Source organism: Hoplias malabaricus, chromosome 18, assembly GCF_029633855.1.
Source record: "Hoplias malabaricus isolate fHopMal1 chromosome 18, fHopMal1.hap1, whole genome shotgun sequence".
NCBI classification, from domain to species: domain Eukaryota; kingdom Metazoa; phylum Chordata; class Actinopteri; order Characiformes; family Erythrinidae; genus Hoplias; species Hoplias malabaricus.
The window spans coordinates 25224568-25249569 of NC_089817.1; the positions used below are offsets into that span (position 1 = coordinate 25224568).

Below are 25002 nucleotides of genomic sequence, written 5' to 3' on the forward strand. Positions count from 1 at the left end.
TATGAATAAACAAGTAATTTTATTTTACCTTCAAAAGATTTTATAAGGTTTTCTTGTTGAGTTTTCCATCCAGAACAGTCATCGTTCATGATAGTGTTCAAGTAGCATATCTAGTCTTTGAAAGAGCCTACATGATAGGTACATTAGAAAGCTTTCTATATAATGTAAAAATCTGGGGCACGTTCTTAATGAAAGGTACCTTTATTGAAAGCAGGATAATAGTATGAACAGTGCTAAGAAAATAAATAATCCCTTTGATTAGTCCTGGAGTCCTTAACTTAAAACAAGTTGTCGTGTTATCCATAAATTACAAGAAGATAAAATATTGCCACTTAAGAGACTTTCTGAATGAACGCTTGTAATGTTTTGGCATGGAGGTAAGACATGAAGGAATGGGAAGGCCGAAGAAGAACAGACGGTTGACCTCCTTCGTATTTACTTGAAGAATTAGTTTTCCATAAAGGGTTCCTGTTTGGCAAAGTGGCCTCGTTTCCATTTGAAACTCAGTGATTATCTACATCTAAAAATTATCTACATCATCAAAAACTGTGCAGTTCTTTAATACAGCTCATAAAATCAGACCTGTCCAGAGTGTGTGCGTTTGTGAGGTCTGCACAACTTTTTACGGTTGTGCATTTGGTTGTGTGTGCTCTGATACATAAATAAGGATTAAAAAAAATGTAAGGAATTAAAAAAACGGAAGCGACTGTATTATTCAAATGACTTAATTGAGAGAGAGCGACTGTTCAATGTCAGTCGCTAACATTAAGTATTTTGCAAGGCCTTGAGCTGAAATAAGTGGTACATGCAGCCAAAGTGGAATAATTAGTTTGTTGGAGTGACATAACACCGACTGGGACCATGTTTAACTGAAAAAGAATTTATCGCAGTCTTTAAAGCTGCAGCAATGTGAGTCTGTGTCACTGCCAGTGCTCTGACTGGAAACGCTTATAGTGGTGTGTTTGGAGGCTGTCAGCGCCTTCATAGAATATGGAGGGATGGAATGATGGAGGGATGAAAAGATGGCACCTGGCCAGCAGACAGTAGGGCAGCACTAAGGGCAGACAACAAAGAGGTGTTTAGGGCTGGCCCTGGAAGGCATCCAAGTTAAAGGCTGTGTCCAGGAAGCGCTTCAGCTCCAGGAGATGAGCCTTCTTGTTCCCAGTGGCAGGGGCAGCGGCTGACTCACGCCCAGCATAACTGAGAATGAAAGCAACACACATTCAATCACAGAGGAAATTTTAACCAGTGGGAAAGTTATGTAACAGTCACTGGTAATGCACCAAACCTTGTGACTGCCTAATTGTAATGCAACAAAACACAAAGAAAATTCAGGACATATTCAATATAGCAAACAATAAATGAAAATATGTACAATATATAAAACGACTTTCCTAAAATACTTGCACTAAATTACGGGCTACAGTATGTTCTAAAATGTCTAATGTATATCAGCTACAAAAACCAGCCTTGCAAGACAGTTAACATGATCATTTCTAATGTCTTTTCCACGGTAAACGATGCTGCAGCTACGTTCGCATGACTATGATTCCTTTCTGAGACTTTTAAATTTCCATGCACCACAACGTAACTGTTTATTGTGAATTTAGGACAGAAACAAAAAGGAGTGTGTTCGTAAGTCTCACCGGACAGGACGGGTGTGTTCAGCACTTGTCCAGATTCGTGGCTTGATGTAATCATAGTAGCCCTGGTTCTTGTGCTCCTCCTGGCACCAGAGCACTTCAGCTTGTGGGTACTTATCCATTTCCATCTTCACTAGGTCAAAGGGAAACGGAGATAGCTGCAAAACAATCCACACAATTTCTTTTTTCATTATTTCTTTATTTTCTTTCACTCATTGGTTTTAAAACTTGTTTTCTTTGCATTTGTAAATATGAGCATATACACTTGTGGCACCTGTTCAATGCGGGTGATAGCCACAGTGTCCTCCATCTCTCTGCTCTTGCGCTCTTTGGTCAGGTCATAGTAAACTTTTCCTGTGCAGAATATGATGCGTTTCACTCCAGCAGGGTTTTGGGATGCTGGTCCATCCTCCAGGATCAAACGCTTGAAGTGTGTACCTAATTACAAATGAAAAAAACAGCACATACAAATGGTGTGTTCAAGAGTTTCACATATCCAGAATTCATTACTTTGATTGAGAGTTTTACAGCTATATGTTGTTGTAATCCTATACATATTCATGAAACATTACAATGTAACATCCAGTGAATGTATGTATATACATACATTTAAATTATTTTTTAAAATTTATTACATATGTTAGATGTGTACAGATATGAACTGGTTTAACAAATTAAATTACCGAAAGCACTCACCTGGTAACATGTCATCAAAGCTGGACTTGGCTTCAGGGTGACGTAATAGTGACTTAGGAGTGAAGATGATAAGCTGCAGGTGACAGAAAATAAGAACCATTAAAACTCTGCCATGACTACAGCCAGACAATTACAACCCCATTTCCAGAAAAATGTTCCACTGGAAATCGTTCATGAGTAAATTTGTATTTATTATATATTTAAAAATGTCACATTTTCTGGAAATGGGTTTATACTAAATGGATGCAATCAGACAAATGAAATTAACAAAAAGACAAAGTTATATCTTGTTTTTTTGTTGTACAAATTACAAACATACACTCATTTTGACCTGTGTTTTTAATGTATTTTTATTTCACTGGTTAAAAATTACTTATAAAATCATTATACCAAATATACCATGGATTTTTCCTAATATTCCTCGAGGCCTCATATCAGTGCTTGTTTGAACATGTAACCAACATTATTTTTTTTCTCTCATCCCCCTAAAAAGGCTGATAAGGATGCAATCCATTCTGTTTATCAGCACACGATTCACACTTGTGAGACTGATATAACCCATAATAGGCTAGTTCTGTTATGTGTGAAATTGTAAAGAACAACTTAACACGCTACTAATACGTCCAATGAAAGTATTGGCTCTTACAGGTTTGCGAAAGGGTTGAAGGATCTGTCTTCTCAGAACGTGAAAATAGTTGGCAGGAGTGGAACAATTCACTACAATCCAGTTGCAGTCATAGAGCTGCTGCATTGCAAAGTAATCTGTGATTTTCTGAAACAGACAAAAATGGTCTCAAGGGAAATGTCATAGCAAAGTCTTTAAATCCATCATGTCTGGACTTTGATTAAATAAAATATAAAGGAACAGTTTATTTGCAATTTGTTTACACTGGTTCAAAACACATTCATGCGAGACTTACAGGGAAAGCGTCTGGGTCATCATTACACATCTGCAGGAAACGCTCTGGACGAGCGGAGGAATGCTCAGGACCCTGAAAACATCAACATCTTAGGAACCGAACAGACTAAAAGGCATAAAAAAAAAGGAGTCAGGGAGAAATGGAACATACCATTCCCTCCATACCATGGGGAAGCAGAAGGACAATGCCATTTTGGCGCACCCATTTGGCCTGGCCAGCGCAGATGAACTGATCGATGATGCACTGGGCCGTGTTGTGAAAATCTCCGAACTGGGCTTCCCAAAGCACCAGTGCATTAGGGCTAGCCATAGCAAAGCCCAGCTCAAAGCCTACAGATAGCAGAGAGTTAAGATCACAGGGACGATAATGTGCTAATGGGCAAATGTTTTTAACGTGTTTTACCACAGTAATAGAATACAAAAACGTACCTAACACTCCATACTCAGAGAGTGAGCTGTTGCATACAGTGTAAGGTGCCTGGTTTGGGTCGATGTAGTTCATAGGAATGCAAGTCCTCTTGTCCACATTTTGATCATGCAGTACATGGTGGCGGTGGCTGTGGATAGGAGAGTGAGAGTGTATATCAGCCTAACCATGCTCTCCATGAACATTTCTGGCTTAGTACAAGAAGAAGAACAAGTAAAGAATCAGCTGATCAATACTAGAATGGACTGAGAAATTTCTCATTTTATGTAGCATTAAATTATGATTTTGTACTTTACAAATATCTTTTTAAACGACATACTAAAAATGTTTTTTAGTGACTAAATGCATATTCTGTACAATTTAATCATGAAATTGCAAGACGAATTAAAAAAAAAAAAAAGATTAAATCTTAAAAACAACCTGAAAGTGCCTCTCTCCACATCCTGACCGCTGAGGCGCACATGGATGCCCTCCTTCAACAGAGAACCAAAGGCCATGAACTCCCCCAGAGCCCAGTCCACTGTCCGGTTCTCTACCATTGCTGCTCTGCCCTTCAGGATACGGGTCAGACCTTGTAGGAAAAGATAGTTAGACTACTGTCCCCGAACACAAAGTCAATGAGTATATGGAAAAAATAAAGTACTTGAAATTCAAATACGCACCTCCATGGATTGTGAAATCTGTGACCGGCACAGAGGAGGCCACTTTGCCGATGTGGCAGAGCTGTTCCTCATTCAGGCCAGTGGAGGGACAACTCATACTCTTAGGCAGGCCGTCCAGAGTAAAGAAACCTGTCGAACAAATCAGCCCCAATCAAGTCAACCTATAGGACTAAAATCATGTTCTGTACAGACTACATAGGCAGCAAAAAAAAAAATAATAATAATAATAAGACAAAGAAAAAAGGAAAGAATACCAGGCCATGGGGAGTCTAGCCAGTGTTTGATGTGGAGGATCTTCTCATCTTTAGATCGAGTGTACGCCTCCTCGCAGATCTTGTCATATTCGGCAATTTCTTCCTGAAGGCACAAATAAGCCAAAGCTATTATTGCATTTCAAAATATACTTTTCACAAAAACGTGCCAGAACAACCATTTTTATTTAATTCTTTAGTTAAAATTAATTTTTTAAGAAATATTTTGATGTGATTATAGATAAGGTAATCAACTTGCACAGAGAAGAGCAAAGGCAAAGCAAAATAAATGAGTAGAGATGGGAGGAACTACATAACAGGGTCGTGCACAACTGGGGGGAGGGGGGGGGGTAAAAAATAAATTCAAAAAACCATAAGCTAGCACTAATTAAAGATAACCTAAAAACTGCACTGTAAAATTAACATTTGTATGATTTTGTTTTAATGTTTCTGCATATTTAAGTGCACAGGTGATTTTCAAAACAACGACACTAAGTGCATGGTTATTATTGTTTAATGTGTGGTGAATATGCTGAAGAAAAATGTATATCTGACAATGCTGATGACCATATTGTTACTGTGTAGTTGGCAATTGCAGATGAGATTAACTGATTTTATGATTATTAAACATGGGAGGAGAGGAAACTAAAGAGTATTGCAAGGAGAAGAAATTGAGTAATAATTTATTCATTCATTTATTGTCTGTAAGCGCTTATCCAGTTCAGGGTTGCGATGGGTCTGGAGCCTACCCAGAATCATTGGGCGCCAGGAAGGAACACCCTGGAGGGGGTGCAGGGTGACACACACTCACACATTCACATTCACATATGGACACTTTTGAGTCCCCAATCCACCTACCAACGTGTGTTTTTGGACTGTGGGAGGAAACCAGAGCACCCGGAGGAAACCCATGCGGACACAGGGAGAACACACCAAACTCCTCACAGACAGTCACCCGGAGGAAACCCATGCGGACACAGGGAGAACACACCACACTCCTCATAGACAGTCACCCGGAGCAGGAATCGAACCCACAACCTCCAGGTCCCTGGAGCTGTGTGACTGCGACACTACCTGCTGCACCACCGTGCCGTCCTTGAGTAATAATGCAATCTTAATGTAATCTTATACAATCAACTTCAATCAAATTCTTTGCCATTTCTTTCACCTTTTATACTGTTTAAAATAGTGTCTCCAAAAGCAGAAAACCCTACATACCCTAGAATATGTTCTGAAGAAGATATTGAAACATGACATTCAAACATTTTAAATTTTAAATCAATGAATGAAGAATATTTTTTTAACAGCCAACTAGACTAGTTATTTTCTCAATTAACTTAAGTCAGAATAAACTAATGCATTCTCAAATAATAGTCAGTTAATCTTTTAGTTGCAGCCCTCATGTATATAATACATAATGTTCCACAATGTCTGCTACGTCCTTCAAGGTATTTTGCCTGACCTCAAATTCCAGCCTGGTGACAACTCCCTCTGCTATAAGCTTTTCTGCATATTTCTGCAGGACATGTTTCTGCTTCTTTATCTGCTTGTACATCAGCGGCTGTGTGAACATGGGCTCGTCCATCTCATTGTGACCATTCCGCCGGTAGCCCACCTAAAAAGCGAATGATCAAAATCAAAAAGGGAAGGTGAGTGATGTAAACAGTATTGTTCAAGCACATAAATAAACATTCACTTCTGTTTTACAGTAAAATTCTGTTTTAACAGCAGAATGTTGGCAGCTCACCAGGTCGACCACTACATCTTTGTGGAAGGTTGCCCTCCACTCAGCGGCTATTTTGCACACATACATCACAGCCTCTGGGTCATCTGCATTCACGTGAAAAATGGGGGCATTGACCACTCGGGCCACATCGGTGGGGTATGGGGAGGAGCGGGCCATCCGTGGGTCTGTGGTGAAGCCAATCTAATGAGGAAGCATATGATAGCTGATGGCGGGGGCAGTATGTCCTTAAATGAATATCTTTCAAGCAAGGCTACAGTGCATTATCCAGGGTTCACAAATAGGTGGACTGCAGTCCGGGTCTGGACCCAGGCGGTGTCCTATCCGGACCTGGACCTGTTACGAATAAACTATTAAGAGTTGTTTAATTTGGAACAGAGTGATTGTTTAAGTCAGGGGTGTAAAACAAAATCCACAGAGGGCCGTGTGGGTGCACGTGTTCTTTTCAACCACGCAAAAGCCCCACACTATCAGTTTACTGTTAACAGATTAAGTCCCACCCTCTAGCAATAAGAGCCAATCCGACTGCTGGTCATGGAAAAGCCTTATATTTAACTGCAACTACAAGACAAGTTATCATCATTATCACTATTCATTTACCTGAACCGAGAAAAGGACTTTTTATTTAGAGTATTAGTTATTTATAATATTTATAAATCTTGTTGAAATATATTGAAATTTAACTGAAATGGCACTTTAATTTGACATTCAGGTGTTAACCACATACAATGTTGCTATAGCTACAAGGCTACTTCAATATGCAGGATATAGCACTGATCATGATGCAAGTTATACATTATGTACAAATATTTAATCTAACTGGACCTTAATGAGTTTTAATTAATTATCCCTGGCATAATCAATATGTGCAGATGTTAGTAGACAATGCCAAGGTAAATATTTCCATATTCCAACAATGCATCATTTCACTGCACTGATAAATACAGGGATGGGTGGATGGATGGATGGATGGATGGATGGATGTAACCCTAGTGCTAATACTGCTGAACAAATGTGGTGGGTGTAGCTAGAAAAAGGTAGTGGAAGCCAAACCTGATTGTTGACTACAACATGCACTGTGCCATGTGTAGTGTAAGAGGGCAGGTCACTCAGGTGGAAGGTCTCATATACAATGCCTTGGCCTGCAAATGCTGCATCCCCATGTAGCAAAATAGACATTACCTAGAAGACAAGGCCATAAAAATAAGACATCTTTGAATTTTTCTTTTTTCTTTGAGCCTATACAAAATATACATTAATTAAGAAATAAATTAACAACAAACAAAAAATAAATCTCAGATCCAGGCCAATACAAAACTATATTTCCAGATACACAAACTGTGGGTTGTCAATATTATGAGACATCATCAGCCAACTAATATATTTTGGTGACAAGGCTCTAAAATAAATTTCTTGTAAAACTGAACTTTCAGGAGTAACTGTACGGTAAAGGAAAAAGGGTGTGACATTTTAGTTAGCCATAAACATGTTAATAGTGTGCACATGTCTGACATTTCTGATGGTCCCTGACACAGACAATTCCAACTTACACTTAAAGAAATAAGTTGTATCCATAAACTTCCACATTTATCTGTATGGAAATACTCCACTGGGTTGATAGATTTTAGTAAACTAATTATGAAATCTTTATTTTATCTGAGGTAAGCAGTATACAACTGTGAATTTTACCATCCTTTAACATAAGATACATTATTCAGCTAATTGATTTATGGTTATAGCCTTCAAAAGAGCTATGAGGCTCCACAAGCTTACGTTCCTCCATCTTAATACGTTTAAACCATCTTAAGTCTTAATTTTTGCCTCAATTAAGAAATTAATTAAGATTATTCAAAAGCCAAACTGGCAGCAGTATCCTTCAGAGTCATTATGATATTTGATACTTACTACCCTTGACATGTTGGTTTTGTAAGGAAGGTTATTAGTACTGAATGCTAACCCTGTTGCCTTCAGTGTCTCCACAGTAAAATTGCTCAGCCTTTGTCTTGCCCTGCACCACTGGGTCTACTGCTTCCAGGTGAGAGGGGTTGGCCACAAGAGAGAGGGTGATGTTACGGTCGGTCACTCTGTTGATTCGTCTGTGATACACCCCTAGATGATACTTAACGTCACCAGAACCCTAAAGGGTAGATACCAGAAGAAAAACAGAAAAATTGATGAGAAATGTTGACAGCTGTGGACAGTGAGTTTAAAAATATGAATGCAGTTTCATTTTTGTTTTGTGTGTTTTTCAACATGTTCATGCAATCCATTAGCACTGTATGCAAGTAATCTACATATACATTACATAGATAAACTGGTTTATTATGACAGGAAATAAGAATGACTTCCAACCTCATCTGCAGCTTCCAGCTTGGAGTCAAACTGACAGAATATCTGTTCCAGCTCTTTACGAATGACATTAGCTAGCACATTCAAACGCCCCCTGGTAAGAGAGTGCAGGAAGATCCATATTACTGAAATCCATTGATCAAACACAAAATACTTGCAGACCAATAATTAGAATAAAATACAACTTTACAGTCCAAAATACCCTTTATAGATACTATTGTTTACCAGGGGCAATCTGAAGTGCCACCCAGAGAGAATGCTATAGGTCATTAACATTGGTTATAGCATTTCTAGGTACTGCTGTGTCAAATATATTTCCTCTAATGGTAATCTTTTCCTAGTATGTTGCTGTTTACCCCAAAGCCCTTCAATTATTTTTAAAGCAGATACAATCTTTGACTTACTCTTCTGCATATACAGACCACATTGGGCGTAAAACTCAATACATATATACAACCATAAAGAAACTCCACAGGATGATTACAGAGACTGAGAGGTGGGAGTGTTTCTGCAAGATTTTAAATGTAGTGTTGCGCTTCAAAAAAGGCAAAGCAGATGACAGTTTTAAATCAGTATTTTATGTAGTTAAAATTAATATTCCAAAATAATATTTTATTAAACTAACAAAAAAAACTAGCAAAATGTTAAATCAATGTTTAATAGCAACAGTTCTACTACTATTAATAATATATACAAGCATTTTATTATTATTATTATTTTTTTTAAATGGTGAAATAATTAAACTTAATTTCCATTTAACAGCACAATTATTAGAGGCTCATAATGTGAGATTTATTGTTAAAGCTGAATGAAATTAACAGTCACTGTAAATTAAATGTTGAAAAATGAAAAATTGGTGCTTTGCGGATTAGCTTGATAATTCTGTTTATTCCTTAATTCTAACATGATGTATATATTACTACAGATAGAAAAGCATCTTCAGTTATGTTCAGTAGTTTATTTTTAATGGAAAAATTAAATTTTTTTGTTATTTCTCATGACCAGCCACAATGTTTGTTGGGTGAAGCAAATCCCCATGTTAGACATAAATATATGTGAGAGGCTGTGTAAAGTTGATCTGAGGCTCGATGAGGTCCGCAGGCTTGTAGTTTTAGACCAAAACAACAGCTGAATTTTATTTAAATTAATTTCATTTACAAGTTATTTTTAGATGTACAAAGAAAAGTCTGTCACAATTATTAAAAACATACAAGTGAGTAAAGAAATTTTAGATAGTGGTTAAGGTACCTGTGAGGCATTCCCAAGATAACACTCTCCACGCCGTTTTCACTGGACTTGTCAATAATAGTCTTCAGGGCAGGAATCAGTGATTCACAGCCCTCCAGCCCAAAGCGCTTTTCTGAGGACCACTTTCTCTGCAGGAACTCTTCAAACCTGTCATAAGTACAACCTTTAACAGTCATGAAAACGCTTGTATCGACCCGTGTCCTTGTATCCAGTAGAAAAATTATTTAGTCGTAAAATCTGAAGTTTCTAAGCTCATAAGGTTGGAAAACACACCCTGGAGGGGGCGCCAGTCCTTCATAGGACCCCCCCCCCCACACACACACACACACACCCCAAAATAAATCAACTGTGAGGTGACAGATGTAGGTGAAAGGTAAAAACTACTGGTTGTAAAATTTCTTACCACCAATAGCAAACACTTTAAATTTTATATTAGTGTAAACTATACACAAATACAGGACAACTGACTAAAGCGAACAATCTTTCAAACCACCAAAAAGCAGCAAAATATGTTCATGAAAGTGATATATTATTTTTACATTTTTCTATAAGATGCAAATCAAACTGCTTTGTAGTCACTGAACCACCAGTTTATGCTCCATAAAGCATGCCCCTCTTTGTGGTTTAACAGCATGAAGAATCACTGACAAAAAATGGCTGATTATTCCTTTAAGTGTCCGAAAGGGCACAAAGTGAGTGCTTGAGCTTTTGCTGACCTGGTGGAGCGGACCATACGGGCCAGAAGTGTCCTTTTCTCTTCTAAAGTGAACTGCATCACTCCAGGCTTCTCAAACTTCTGTCTGATCCATTGACACTGCTCCAGGTCATTGATGAACATGAACTCCACTCCAATGTGCTGGCAGTATGCCATCTGTAGGCAGCAATTACTTAAACCACATAACGCAAAACTGGTTTTTCTGTACTTTTACTTTCACATTTGTCCAGTAAATATAAAGAGAAAATAACAAAGCCAAAAAATAGAAAGCTACGTATAAAATATCTATATTCTGTAAGCATTACTTTGTCAAACAAACCCTTAAAGTTTAGAATATAAAGAATGGATCAATTATTAATTTTCCTACAGTGTAAGGAGACAGTTTGTACCTCAAGGCGGCGAATGATCTCCCTGAGTGACAAGGCACTCTCATTGCCTCCAATGAAGGTAGTGGTGGGGAGTCTAAACACTTTGTCCATATCTGCCTCATTCAGACCATAGAAGCCTGTCAGACAATACATGGATAGGGGACAAGAAGAAGGGAACACAAAGGAACAGATTGGTAAGAAAGCATGTTAGAGGATAAAAGCACTATGGACGGAAAGGCAAAACAAGCCCAAAGTGCACTGACTGGCAAACAAGTGTGATATGCTGCACATGGAATGTTGGACAGATGCATAGAGAAAATTCAAGCAGCCAAAACATGACAGAAGATGAAAGAGAGAAATAGGAGAGCAGAGGAAAGGGGAACATATTGCTAGGTTAAAATTAAATGGAGTGAGATGTGGGTGAATAATGAAAACTACACTATATTGCCAAAAGTGTTCACTCGCCTGCCTTCGCAAACATATGAACTTGAATGACATCCCATTCTTAATCCATAGGGTTTAAATATGATGACGACACCCTTTGCAGCTATAAGAAATTCAACTCTTCTGGGAAGGCTTTGCACAAAATGAGGTCAGATGCTGATGTTGGACAAGAATTCATTTCAATCGGGCTGAGGGCACGCTAGTCAAGTTTTTCCACACCAAACTTGCTCATCCATGTCTTTAAGGACCTTGCTTTGTGCACTGGTGCACAGTCATATTTGAACAGGGACATCCACAAAATGTTCTCACAAAGTTGGGAAATCTCTTGGCATGCTGAAGCATTAAGAGTTCCTTTCACTGGAACTACGGGGCCAAGTCCAGCTCCTGAAAAATAATAGTCAGACATGTACAGTTTACCTGGCAACCACCTTATCCAGACTCCTTCATCAAATAGCCAGACAGAGAAGAGTGATTCGTCACTGCAGAGAACATGTCTCCACTGCTCTAGAGTCCAGTGGCAGTGTGCTTTACACCACTGCATCCGATGCTTCACATTGTGCTTGGTGACGTAAGGCTTGGATAAGGCTGTTTGGCCATGGAAACCCATTTCTATTCTACTTGAGATAATCTGAAGGTCACTTTGAAGAAAGTTGGCAGCCTTTGCGTACTATGCGACTTATCATTCACTGATACCGCTCTGTCAATTTATGTGGCTGTCATTCCTAATTGCTTCCACTGTGTTAAAATACCAATGACAGTTGACTGCAGAATATATTGCATTGAAGAAATTTTAAGACTGGACATACTGAGAGTGACCCATTCTTTCACAAATGTTTGTAGAAGCAGTCTACATGCCCAGGTGCGTGGTTTTATACAACTGTGTCCATGGAAATGATTGGAACAGCTGAATACTTTTGGCAATATAATGTATATAAAAAGGATTCATTTAAACATTCTTGCTTTTATATACAGTTTACTGCTCACAAGTTTTGGATATGCATTCATTCTCAAGTAACATATGTTTGATTCTCCACCACTGAAAAGAATGCAGATGTCAGATCTCTAGAGTGTTGCTTTTTATTATATTCTAGATAAATAAAAATTGTTTTAAATTAAAAGGATAACCACACACCTAACTTCAGCTAACTCCATTTGGTTGAACTTCAAAATAAAAACTGAGGGGGGAAGGGATTGTTATGCTGTTTGCTTCATTTTAATAAAGCAATACTGTTTATTAATAGCTGTTAATGAAAAAGATCTTAGCTTTGGTTACAATTTTAAATGGAAATAAACAGAGCTTGTAAACTGGCAGGCTGACACATTACATTCAGTGTTGTAGTTTATTATAATCCTAAAAATGCTTTTTTGAAAATATCATGAATTATAATTAATTGTACCCAGTTTCTTTACCAGTGCAATGCACCAAAATGTTTTGCATTATGAGAAGTATCATGATATAAATATTTTGCCAAATAACCCACCCCTACATTCAGACCTGAAGTGACAAAAAAATTGTATATTGTCACTGTCCAATCAAAAACATGTAGCTCCCTAAAAAGCTAATTTACAGGAGAAAGAAAAAAAATCTTCTTAAATTTAAATGGAAATTAATATAAAAAGATTTTATTTCAAGTAATAATTTAGGAACATTTCTATTGGTCCATTCTTCATGAAATATTCACACAGTGTAAAGGACAGCTGCTGTATTCAAATGATGTAGTACACTAAAAGTGTACACAAAATGGAGATACATGTTTTTGAATGGACATGTAGGTATTACTAAACAAAATGTCTTAAATTTTCAATATAGTAAAGAAAATATCCCACCCACCCAATACACTATTGAGCACATTTGCCCAGGACATTTTCAAAACCCACAGGAACAAGCTATTGCCTCCAGTTCATCCACTGCCTCCTGTACTTATTTCACTACAGACTGTAGAAAAGGGCAACAAGCCTCAGGGGGTTGTTTTCAAGATCTGCTCGTTAAGTGCCAACTGGATCCACAAATATGACCCACTAAAACAGCACAATTCCTGTAGTGCACAATGAGATAATATTCATGTTTATCTAATATTAATAAAGAATCCACCTCATACAGAACTTGCAGTTTTTACACAAAAAAATAAAAATAATAAAATAAATAAAAATAAAAAATCCCAGATACTCATAAATGAAGGGTTACATACATTTGCATTAAGCTGGCCACACTGATTTTACTTGTGCCATTTTGATTGTTTATCCATAAGCACTTCAAGCAGGTTTTATCAGTTCCAAGGGAAACAAACATTTGCAAGCATCTAAGGCATTCTTCAAAAAGTTTAACTAAACAAAATCAATCAATCAATTAGGGGGAAAAAAACAAACAAAAAAAAAAAACCTGTGAATATAGTCGTAATGAGCTCGTCACAGCTGTATGCATCACATGTCCATGGTATCTTGGTAATATGGTTACCATCAAAAACCTAGTCTGTTATTAGCTATTTTTTCAACTAAAATCAACTCAGTCAAACTGCCCTTCCCTGTTTCAGTAGACGAGTCTTGGTTACATCAAGGGGCTAAATGCCTTGGACTCTTTGACAATAGGCTTGTGAGACTAGATCTAGCTTTACCTTCACTCTACATCACACAGATAAGAAACATGACTAAGCTACTTTACAATAAATAGACCATATCATTCTTACAAGTCAAGAAGTGTTGGTAAAGGAAATTCTACTGTGTAACAGTGGGTGTCAACACTGCAGGTTATACACAAACATAAAAGTGTATCAAAGGAAAATATTCATGTGAACTCATTTATATATTATTATATAAATAATAATAAAAAAAATACTAAAATAACTTTGAACTAGATGCACAATCTAAGATTCATAACTCCAACAGCTAGTTCACATAGTAAACATTACTTTTTTCTAAAATACTTCAAATTTAAAGACAGTACCTAAATCCTACCATACAAAATATTTTAGCCGTTTCCTCTCATCTAGAAATAGATTCATATTGGTCGGGTTCTTGTGAATGCCACAAATGATACAGCTATATACTTCCACATATTACTGAATCATGTCACTGTATTGCATCATACAGCCATCAACTTACACTGAAGCTGTGCACTGAAAAAAAAAACACTGACAATAGCAGTACTGCTACACTACATTGGCTCAAAAGGCACTGCACAAAGCAAGGTTGAAAAGCTGAGGGCTGAGTCAGGAAAAGAGCATGCACTCACTCCCCTTACTCTGCATGCTAATACTCTGTGCTCACATGGATGAGGAAGTGTAGCATGTGTTGTGAATAAAAAGATGTGTCACATTCTTGACTAGCCCTAGATTCCTTTGTGCAAATTTACAAAGTCAAACTCAAATGTGACACTTGATAAGAGTGCTATTTTAAAATGTCTGTAATCTTATAAACCTTTGGTCACAATGTACCATGAGTGTGCAGGGACAGAATGTTTCCTGGATTCATTATAAAACAATTACATTTTGTAACCATTAATCATCTTCTTGCCTTATCTTGTATGAAAGTGTATTTGTGAGTAAACTCTGCCAATGGCAACAGAACAATGCAATTGGAATAGTCTGCCATTCACAGCAAAAAGGGACACGCAGCAGCCTAGGTGATACCAGTGCAGTGAAAGGGGCATTGTGGAAAGTGCTGGAAAAGTGCAGGTGATTGCCAAAGAGGGAGAGTAACCGCAGTGCGACATAGGATGAGAAATGTGCTTGGACCTAAACAACACAGCACAGAAGTATAATGGATGACAAATGGAACTACTGGACTGGACAGGTCACATGTTGACAATGGGTAACCGGAAATTAAATTCCATGCTGACAGGAAGAACACTGACACTGTTCTAATCACATGCAACCCCCTCTTTCTCTGTTGACAGTATAATGAACTTGGCCATAGCTCTTGAAAATGCTTTCTGCAATTCACCCACTGCCAACATCCAGACACACAAGGTTAAACACACGTCATAAGCAGTAAGGTAATGCAGTCTAAATGCAGGATGGGTTTAAAAGACTAATTTATATATATATATGCAGCCACTACTTCAGGATTATTCAAGCCCACTCACCCCTACACTGATGGATATAACCTGACATCTGTTTAAAAAATACAGCCATTGCGAATGTGCACTTTTATTTAAGATATCAAATGTTTAAATTGAGAAATGTTATTGTTTTTTGAAAAACATATGACTATTTTGAATTTGAGGACAGCAAAACATTATAAAAAAACAACTCTGGGACAGATGCAACAAAAGACAAGTTCAGGAATATATTAAAATATAAGAGATTTGGAGGAACATGTGATTACTAGCGTAGGTTCATTAGCAACAGGTGCGTATAAAAAGAGTATCCTAGGGTCCTTCAGAAAATTGGAATAGGTCCAGTGTTCTGTAAAAGTCTGCAGGCATATAGGGCGAATATTAAAAAATAAATCTGAAGATAACATTGCTAAGAACCTGAGGATTTCATCCTCTACAGTACATTATGTTAATAAATATTTCTGAGAAATCTCTGTATGCTGGGAGAGTGCCAAAAACCAATACTGAGTGGCACTACATTAAAAACACCATTCTCTAATGAAAATCACTGCATGGGCATAGAAAACAGTTCTATGCTGCATCTACAAGTGCCATTAAAACTACCATACAAGAAGAAACCATATATAAACCAAAGCAGCCATTTTAGAATTAAGATAAACTGTATTAAAGGCACTATATTCAGTTGATGTGGTTCAACAAATCAAAATGTAAAATTCTTGAACAATTCATCCTATGGTCTAAAGAGAACAGGGACCATCTGGTTATAATCAGCAGACCTTTCGACACCCAACATGTGAGATAGTATGAAGTGCATTAGAGGACATGGCGTGGGCGACTTACATTTCTGTTAAAGCAACATTAATGCTGAACGATAATGATGTCTCAGGTTTAGTTTAGGAAGCATGGATATGGACGTGAAGATTCTGGGGAAGAGTGGAATACATAATTCAACATCCTAAAAAAATCCAGACCAGGATAGTTAATGATCTCACCGAGTTTATTGGAAGACGTGATTATATCCATGGGCACGCATGAATCAAGATCTGCATCCATAATTCCCAAGGGGTCCAGCTGGGCAACGTGGTGCCCACGAATCTGTAATAGTGCAGGATTTCAGGAAAGAGAAATACAGGGGAGATCGAGCAACAGCAAGAAAGGAGAAGAGAAAATGACAGTAATCCAAAGAAACATGAGTGGTCATGAGAAGGAGGGTTAGGCCACAGTGAGAATCAAGATTAGCCAAGAAAGATGAGACAGAGGTCAGAAACAGAAAGGGAAAATACAAGCAAAATTAACACAGACTCATCAAAGTTGGTCAGCATAGACACTGCACGTCACACTGTTCTCACCGACTTGATGGAACCCCACTGTAAACAGGGTATCGTCAAAATCTACACAACTGATGCCCAAAGGATCGAGTTTGGCCACGTGGTGACCTCTCACCTGTGAACAATGCAACAGTACTCAAAGACTAAGCACATGTATGACTAATTTATTGAAACACTTCCTGAATTAATCAGGAGTGCTTGGAATGATTTTGTAATTAAAAATGTATGAGTAACATTTACAACACTATATGCAAAAACACTAAGGTATATAAATGTAAAATAAGGCATAAATGTATACAGGATAAGTAAAAAGTCACAGGACAACCTTTTATCTGAAGACCCCCTGCAAGTAACGGGTGAGGGGGCCTATCTTTAAGGCTATGCCTAGAACACTGGAACATGGCCGCCATCTTGGATCAAGGGCAAGTTGGGAAGGTGGTCATGTAGCATATCAAAGAAATAAAAGTGTGTTCTGCAACTTTTGACTCAAGCTGTATTTTATATATATATATATATATATGATTTTTTCCATTCTATCACCACTTATCTGAGAAGAGGGAAATAATTAATATGACGATTTTAACGTACAAGCTAAAATGAAGTTTTCATCAGTGGTTAGGTTTAGGAAATTTCAAATCATCACTGTATTAATTAAGTTTATGTTAACAGCTGTTCATTGGAGCCTGTGTTTTCATGAGTACGAGTGGTTACCTGGTAAGCCCGGATGAGGGACTGGACAGCCAAGTGATCCTCCACTAGTTTCTCCACACTGGGCTGAGCTCCTACGAGAGCCTGTGCCTCAGACAGTCCTGACAGATTCGCCCCCAATGGAGGTGGGCACTGGTAGGCAGCACCTGGGGGTGCACCAGCATTGGCATTACGGAAGAAGATATCCCAAGACTGGAGGGAAAAAACCCAAAAAACTATTACTTATAAAAATATATAAAATCTAAAAATAAACAATAATATTGAGATTTCATTAAAAACATAAACTTAGCCAGTATCAAAATCTATACAGCCTTAAATCTTAAAACAAAAGAATTTCAACCTTGTAGCTCTTATCTCTTCAAAGTAAAATAAAACAAATATCAAAGAAATCCAATAAATAACAGAAGAAAATACAAAAATAAACTAATAGACTCTACAGTGAAAAGGAAAATTAAAAAAACACATTTACTGCATTTACTCTTCTGAACTGAACATCTCTCAGAGCATTTAAACCTCTGTAGGTCAAACCCGTAGGAAATACAAAACATGTTTATGTTATATGAGCTCCTATGATTTACATTTCTGCAGTACAGTAAGTTTTAATCAAATAACAGAGATGGCAGAGTAAAATATGAGTTTTGCTTGATGACTTTTATTGGTACAGTGTGGTTTACTGCCAAATGCCAGGCAGCCAAGGAAGGGTGTGCAGTAATACCCACTATGAAACAACTACCTGTTATTTATATTATTTGTAGAATGTCATCACAAAATCACAGGGTATACACAAATAACCTTAATAGTCGTATTAATAATGACAGTTCTGTTGTTCATCATTGTTCTTTTTCTACAAATTTGTACAAGGTTTAAGGTGAATGTTATTTATCAGTAAACAAACAGAGTTTACAGCTAAAAGCAAATGCATTCACTCCTTCAACAGCCTTCCCTCCTTTATTCATTTTCATTTCAACACAAACCTCAAAACCACAAAGACAAGCTGAAAAGTACAGTCTTGACCAGTGCATAAACCCTATTCTTCCTTATTCAGCAAAAGAAAACTTTGTACTCCTGACTTAGTTACATGATGAGTCATCCTAGCTCCAAGATACATGACCAAGCACACTCTGACCAGACCAGTGACTAATTGGATTTTCGTCATTGAGAGGCTAAAGAGCTCAGCGAGTTAAATTTGTAAACGTAGAAACTGTTGATGGAACGGAGGCAGTGTACCATGGCAGGGTGCGGGAGGCTCAGTAAAGTGCTCTTGCATAGTGGAGACATGACCATGATGAAAGTCAATCACTAGCAAAGTTTATCCTTCCAGAGAGCCACCAAGGCTTAGAAACAGAGTAAATTCCAAACTAATGCATGTCTTTCAACATGCAGTGCCTTAATATTAAGGTTTAATGATGCTTTAATGTTGATATGTTTTATACACAAAAAAATATCTGAGTTTTGACTCATACCTTAATTTAAACAGCAACGATTATTTGATGCAGCTTTTTATCAAATATATGAGCATTAGGGCCCTCATCTGACAATCAATCATTTTGTATTAGTTAATGCAGGCTATTGAATCAGGAAAGTTAAAAATCATGGCAGTAATTTAAAGTTTACATAGAACAGTGGTGTCACATACAACAGTGGCACAACAAGCAGTGTCCCTGTCACAAAGGGGAAAGGATTCATAATTACTGACAGTGGAAGTCCCAATTTAAATTTCCTGCCCATGTTTCTGAACTTGTTGTGTGGAGCTGGCTCCTCCATCACTCTATTGACCGTGAGTTGGTGATAGGAGAAAGTCAGAGAAGGAGGTGAGACAACTGTAAATTCTCTGCACTCTGTTAACAGGAAGCCCAAAGTAAGACCAGCTGATATTTTTCCATGTATTCTGACTTAGACAGACCACAAAACATAGACTGGGTTATGTTGTTTCACAGTTTGTTGGTTGCTAGGCACTCCAGATACCAAACTTAATGTACAAATGCACTGAAAAAGCCATCTTTTCATAATACTTCCCCTTTAATATCACGGAGCACATAAATTAACAAGACAAACAGTTTGATTTTCATTTCAGCTTGACTAATTGAACAAATGACAGAAAGGGGAACACATATTTGCCAAGATTTATCATCATTGGTACAGCCAAAAACTACCTCACTGACTTTCAAATTACACAGTGGATGAAAACTTGAAGAATTCCTAACAGCAGAAATATGCTGATGTTGCTGCGGGCTCTTTTTAGTTTGCCTATTGTTATTGTTTCTGCACATGGTGATTGCTGTAGCTCTTGCACAACATGAAACAAGGCCTTTCTCATTCCTCAAATCATGACTTCAGAAGAACCACATATTTCTACAACAAGATGTTCCTGCCTTTTCCAATGAATTAACATCAGGACCAGAAATGCTGTAAAAATAACAATTTCTAACCACAGAAGTGGGATACTGTTGTCAGTATAAGTATAAATGGCTATTACCTGTTTAAGTGAAACCGAAGCACTTTTTAAACATGCAGAACTTTTCCAGGCATTATCTGAAGGAGTTGTATGTGTAAATGTAAATGTACAAAACATTTGTACCAGACATTACCCAGATTTTATCCTTCCAGCCCCTTAATACAAAGTCTGGGTGATGTCTGTGGGGGACCATTTAAAAAAAATTGTCTAAAGAATTTGCTGCACATGCTACACAGGCACCACCCTATGCCTAAAACACACAAGAAAACTTCCTGGAGTGAGAAGAAAGTCTGACACAGAAAAAGGCAGGTGTGACAAGGCATGTTCAGAAGTAAAAATAGCTCTACATAGAGCCTTAGCTTGGCATCTGAATAGACCTGTCAATTACCTATTACTAAAATATATTACTATATCTAACCTAAAACCCCTTCATCTCAGGTATGGACACCCAGACTATTAAAAAAAAAGATCCATGACTACTGCAATTGCCGTTCATTTTTCAGTAGGGTTGCACTGATACCGGCACTTAAGCACAGTATTGGTATCGGCTACAGAGAGCACCAATACCATAGGTGTGCCATATCGCCCACCCCTATCCCTAATCCTAGCTTACAGATGCCCATGATAATTATACACCATGATGGGGCAGAGAGGGGCCCCAACAGCAGGGTCTTCCCTAATGACCTGATGCAACCGGAAGCTCAGAGGATGAAGGTCAGGCCATATTTCTACAAAGACATGTGGAGCCAGCCACAGATTCTTTTCTTACTGCTTCCATTGCAGTATAATTGGACAGTTCAACATGCTTAGAGGTGAACACCAACGGCCCAGTTCTATTAGCTAGCAGGCTTATTCTATGTAGGTTTGTCCAAATTAAATTTATGACCGATTAATATTTTACTAAATAAAAAATTAGGGGCATCACATTTAACACATTAATATTTTTGAAATGTTTCCCTATGAAATATTCATAGGTGAACTGTAGCCATCACAGAGAGTGCTTAACCAGACTAACTGGCAACTAATATCTTTTCTGTTCATTGAATTTTGTTTCACACATTTTGCATGATAAATGGTTCATTCACACTACACCGCTGGTCACCACAGTAACTTAATATACAACATCTCTAAATGCCTTTGTAGTGTAACTGCAAATAGGAGTAGACCATATGACCTCTGTGTCTTGTGTCCATCAGTATTTCAATCTGTCATAAAATTATGAATAATATCTAATAAACAATTCTTCTGTAAACTGTTAATGGTAATGGCTCAGGGCTGAGCTCTAAAAGTAATAAATCTATTCTTCTGACATGTCTATAATTAAATACACTGATTTTAAACAGGACAATTTATATTTTAAACATACTCAAATAAAAATGCAATTAATATATAAATGATGGGATTAATAATAATATATTTTTAATAACATGAGCCACACTGGTGTTATCTTCACACTATAATCAATCCTTAGGTCTAATAATAATATTATTGTGCACTGTGACAATGTCAAGTACAAAAATAGAATCTACTGTAATATCCACGTCGCTTTTCACTATGAAGCAGACAAGCTTACCTTATGCACACTCTTGGGGTTCTCCAGCCAAGCATAATACATTTCCTCAACGTAGTTAGAGCTTGTCCCATTAAGAAAGGGCTCAGCAGTGACAGGTGCAGTGTAGCACCTGATGTGCTCAAACGTCCTTGGCACCAAAGCCACTGCGGGCCTCCGCTGTGAAAAGTTCTGAGCTTTCTGTGAGGCAGTGAGCGGCCGAAGCCGTGCAGCACAAGTCCTTAAGTAATGCATAGCTGTCCTTAAAGCAGCTCACTGCTCCTTTGCTTCTCCAAACCAGAAGTAAGAAATGAAAATTCTCCCTAACAAGCTCAGATCACGTCCTCAGATTATGTGGCTTCAAGGCAGCTGCACCTCAGTCTGCAGCTCTAGCTTGTTTTTCTGGTCTTGGCAGTTTCACAAACTGTTTAAAAAATATAAAACAGAACAATAAAATTAAATATTATTTTTCAAATCTTCAAAATTATGTTTCAAATCTTTTATAATCTAAAATATGAAATGCTTAAAGATCTGAAACATAAAATTTTAATTTCAATAGGAGCATCAAGCTTCCTCACCACTGAGGCTTGCAAACAGCAGGAGATTAAAAATATTATTAATAATAATAATAGGGTGTTCATTTTAGAATTCTGACATTTCTCACCAATTTAAATTTCTGAAAAAGTGGCAAAAACTAAGAACGAATAAGTGTCTCATTCAAACATTGTTAGGCACAAATTATTATCTAATGTTGAAGTGATAAAATTTTGGTTCAGCGTGCATTAAATATGTAAATGGGATTCAAATCTTTAGCTCTCAGTACAGCAGCTTTGACAGCCCTGTCAATTACACATGAACAGAGCCCCAACAGTTCAGAAATGCGAGGAAAAGCAAGCAGTTGCCCATTTAATGGGGGCTGAGGTCAGCTGTCAGACAGTAAATAAAAGCCTATACAATGTTAAAGTTCTCTTTGTTCAAAAACAATTAGAATTACCAAACTTGATAATTTATTGAATAAGCATTAACATAGTATTACAGATGTGTTTGATGTAAAAAAAATAAATAAATAAATTCTGAAGGACTTTATTTACTTACTTTTAGCAACTGACTTACACAAAACTATCAGAATGGATACATTGGAGTTTGTTTCCACTGGTGGCCAAACATGCTTATCTACCATGCACAGTCAGCTAACTACCAACTCCAGACTAGACCCAAACTCGAACGGAAAATGCTACCGCGGTCTAGACAGCTCAGACAGTCAGCCAGAGTATTTAGGCAGCTGACATTTCTTAAAAGGCTCCATGTTAGGGCCATTTTCCACAAACATATGAATGTCGCTCCATGGAAATAGAAGAGTGCGGTGTAATATAAACATATTGGTAAATTGGTAATTATAAAATGTAACATAAACAAATTGTTAGTTTCCAAACTGCTGTAGCATGTTATGCACATATGTGTTTTTTTTTTTCAAGCCTATCTATGACTGAATCTCAAATGACTTTGTCCTAGGTGGGTCATTCTTAGAGCTGCAATAACACTGACCTGTTGGTGGTATTTTAGTGTGCACTGCACTGGCAGAGTGGATCAGACACAGTAATGCTGCTGGAGATTTTAACACCTTAGTGTTACTGAAGAAATGAGAACAGCTCAACAACCAAATATATCCAGTGGTACAGTGACCACTGATGAAGGAATAGAGTATGACTAGCACAACCAGTGATGTAGGGCGGGACATTATTAATAAAAAAATATGAATATTGACAAAGCCCAGAGGTTTATGTTTGACTATGTTTTAATGTCATGTTTCTTGTTGTTTCTGGGCATTTTTTCTGTTGCTTTTATTTTGTTTATATCGATATCTGAATTGTTAAATTTAGAAATATATCTTGATATAAAATCGGCCAGCGCTACAACAGATGTGCTATGTTTCTGAATTTATATAAACAAGTTGGAGCAACAATGAAGGTGTGTCTAATAGAAGATTGGAAAGTGAGTTAGTACCGTGTTTAAAATCTCCAGCAACATTGCTGTCTGATGCTCTTGTACCGATGCAACACACACTAAAAAGGAAACACCAGTGCAGTGCTGAGAATTATGCATCACCCAAACAAACCTGCTCTGTGATGGTCTTGTGTGGTCCTGAGCACTGAAGAACAAAATGAAAATGGGCTAACAAAGAATGCAGAGCAACAGACTGAATAAAGTCTGTAAATTTAGCATTACAAAGTGTTCCTACATGGTAAGTCGAGCTAATAAAATGGACAATAAGGGCTGAATATTGGTGTGGGAGAATTTGTTCAGCCAGAGAGTGAATAATATTAGCCTAAAGGAGTCAAACCTTTACATACCTAGGGCTGCGCGGGTCACGTGACTCGTAGTTAACGCAATTTACCTCTGCAGCAGTTAAGCCATCTAGGACTTTACGCTATTTAAATTTCAATATGAAAAATAATGACGTAAAGATTTACGTACTGTTTGTTCACACACGTTTTTCGGCACTGAATGTAAAACACCTTGTGTAAGGGTTAATGTCACTTTCTCTGCATTAAGTGTCTCTTACTCAGGCGGTAAACGGTAAACATTAACGTTATTTATTTCGATAGCGTGGTTCTGGTCATTCTGACCGTTAAAGCCTAGCACACTGTCACATTGCAGCTAAAACGGTAACTGTTAGTTATCGCTAGCACCCTCAGCTAAATAAGTGAAAAGATAAACTGAAAAACACACAGCCCGCGTTAGCCAAACTGACAAGTATAAAACCGGACACTTACCTCGGCTGTGTATAGAGTGGAAACGTATGTTTCGAAAGTAAAACCTAAGGTTTAATATCGTCAATGAAACCAGAACACGCACAGCTTCCAGCCGGCGTTTATCCGTCCCTCAGCTCCCACCGCCTTCCTCCAACTTTCAAACGCGGAGTGGACGAGCACTGCGTCACCGGAGTTACGTCAGTGAGAGAGAGAGAGAGAGAGAGAGAGAGAGAGAGAGAGAGCGAGAGAGAGAGACTCTAAGTACTTATTAAAGTGGCCATTCATTATTTTTATTCATTCGTTTTTGTCCAAAACGCTAGTCACATCTCATGAAGAATCAATTGCTTTGTAGTCCCTAAATGTTACACCACATTATGCTCTTTAGAAAGGGTCAAAATAAAAAATAAATGTAGTCTTCTGAATCTTTTACACATCCAAAAAACAAGATGTCAGTATAATTTTTTTTTCTGCTGGAAAAACACCGACTTCACTACATAAAATAAGACCTAGAAACATTAAGTGACTTTCAAGCTTTTAATCCGGATTAAAAATGAAATATAGATCTTCACTAAAAATGACTCTGTAAACACTGCTCATACCCCACTCCTCCAAATCCACCAGAAAGCTACCGACTGATGAGATCAGGACACAAAAAGGAATGAAAGGGCTTGCACAATTAATGAGATAAT

General features: G+C 37.6%; 1 protein-coding gene across 1 annotated transcript; it reads right to left on the bottom strand.

Moving 5' to 3' along the window:
• Positions 1 to 74: 74 nt before the first annotated feature.
• ogdhb (oxoglutarate dehydrogenase b) lies at positions 75 to 24482 on the bottom strand. Its single transcript, XM_066650541.1, has 23 exons — positions 24335 to 24482; positions 21585 to 21984; positions 17560 to 17748; positions 16513 to 16615; positions 11044 to 11159; positions 10656 to 10810; positions 9940 to 10086; positions 8695 to 8785; positions 8300 to 8479; positions 7396 to 7524; positions 6346 to 6525; positions 6061 to 6213; positions 4602 to 4704; positions 4348 to 4476; positions 4106 to 4256; positions 3688 to 3815; positions 3410 to 3588; positions 3260 to 3331; positions 2986 to 3111; positions 2340 to 2412; positions 1918 to 2081; positions 1647 to 1801; positions 75 to 1200 (listed from the first exon to the last, which is right to left on the bottom strand). The coding sequence occupies exons 2-23, from the start codon at positions 21813 to 21815 to the stop codon at positions 1080 to 1082; spliced, it is 3075 nt and encodes a 1024-aa protein (XP_066506638.1). The 5' UTR covers positions 21816 to 21984; positions 24335 to 24482; the 3' UTR covers positions 75 to 1079.
• Between the last annotated feature and the right edge of the window lie 520 nt (positions 24483 to 25002).

What these genes read in the sequence shown, in the direction of transcription:
- ogdhb (XM_066650541.1), bottom strand. Translation starts at nt 21,815, where the DNA reads ATGCATTACTTAAGGACTTGTGCTGCACGGCTTCGGCCGCTCACTGCC. An exon ending in GTGGAGAGAGGCACTTTCAG is followed by an intron (nt 3,816 to 4,105) that starts GTTGTTTTTAAG and finishes TCCTATCCACAG; the next exon opens with CCACCGCCACCATGTACTGC. An exon ending in CTTTGATGACATGTTACCAG is followed by an intron (nt 2,082 to 2,339) that starts GTGAGTGCTTTC and finishes ATTTGTAATTAG; the next exon opens with GTACACACTTCAAGCGTTTG.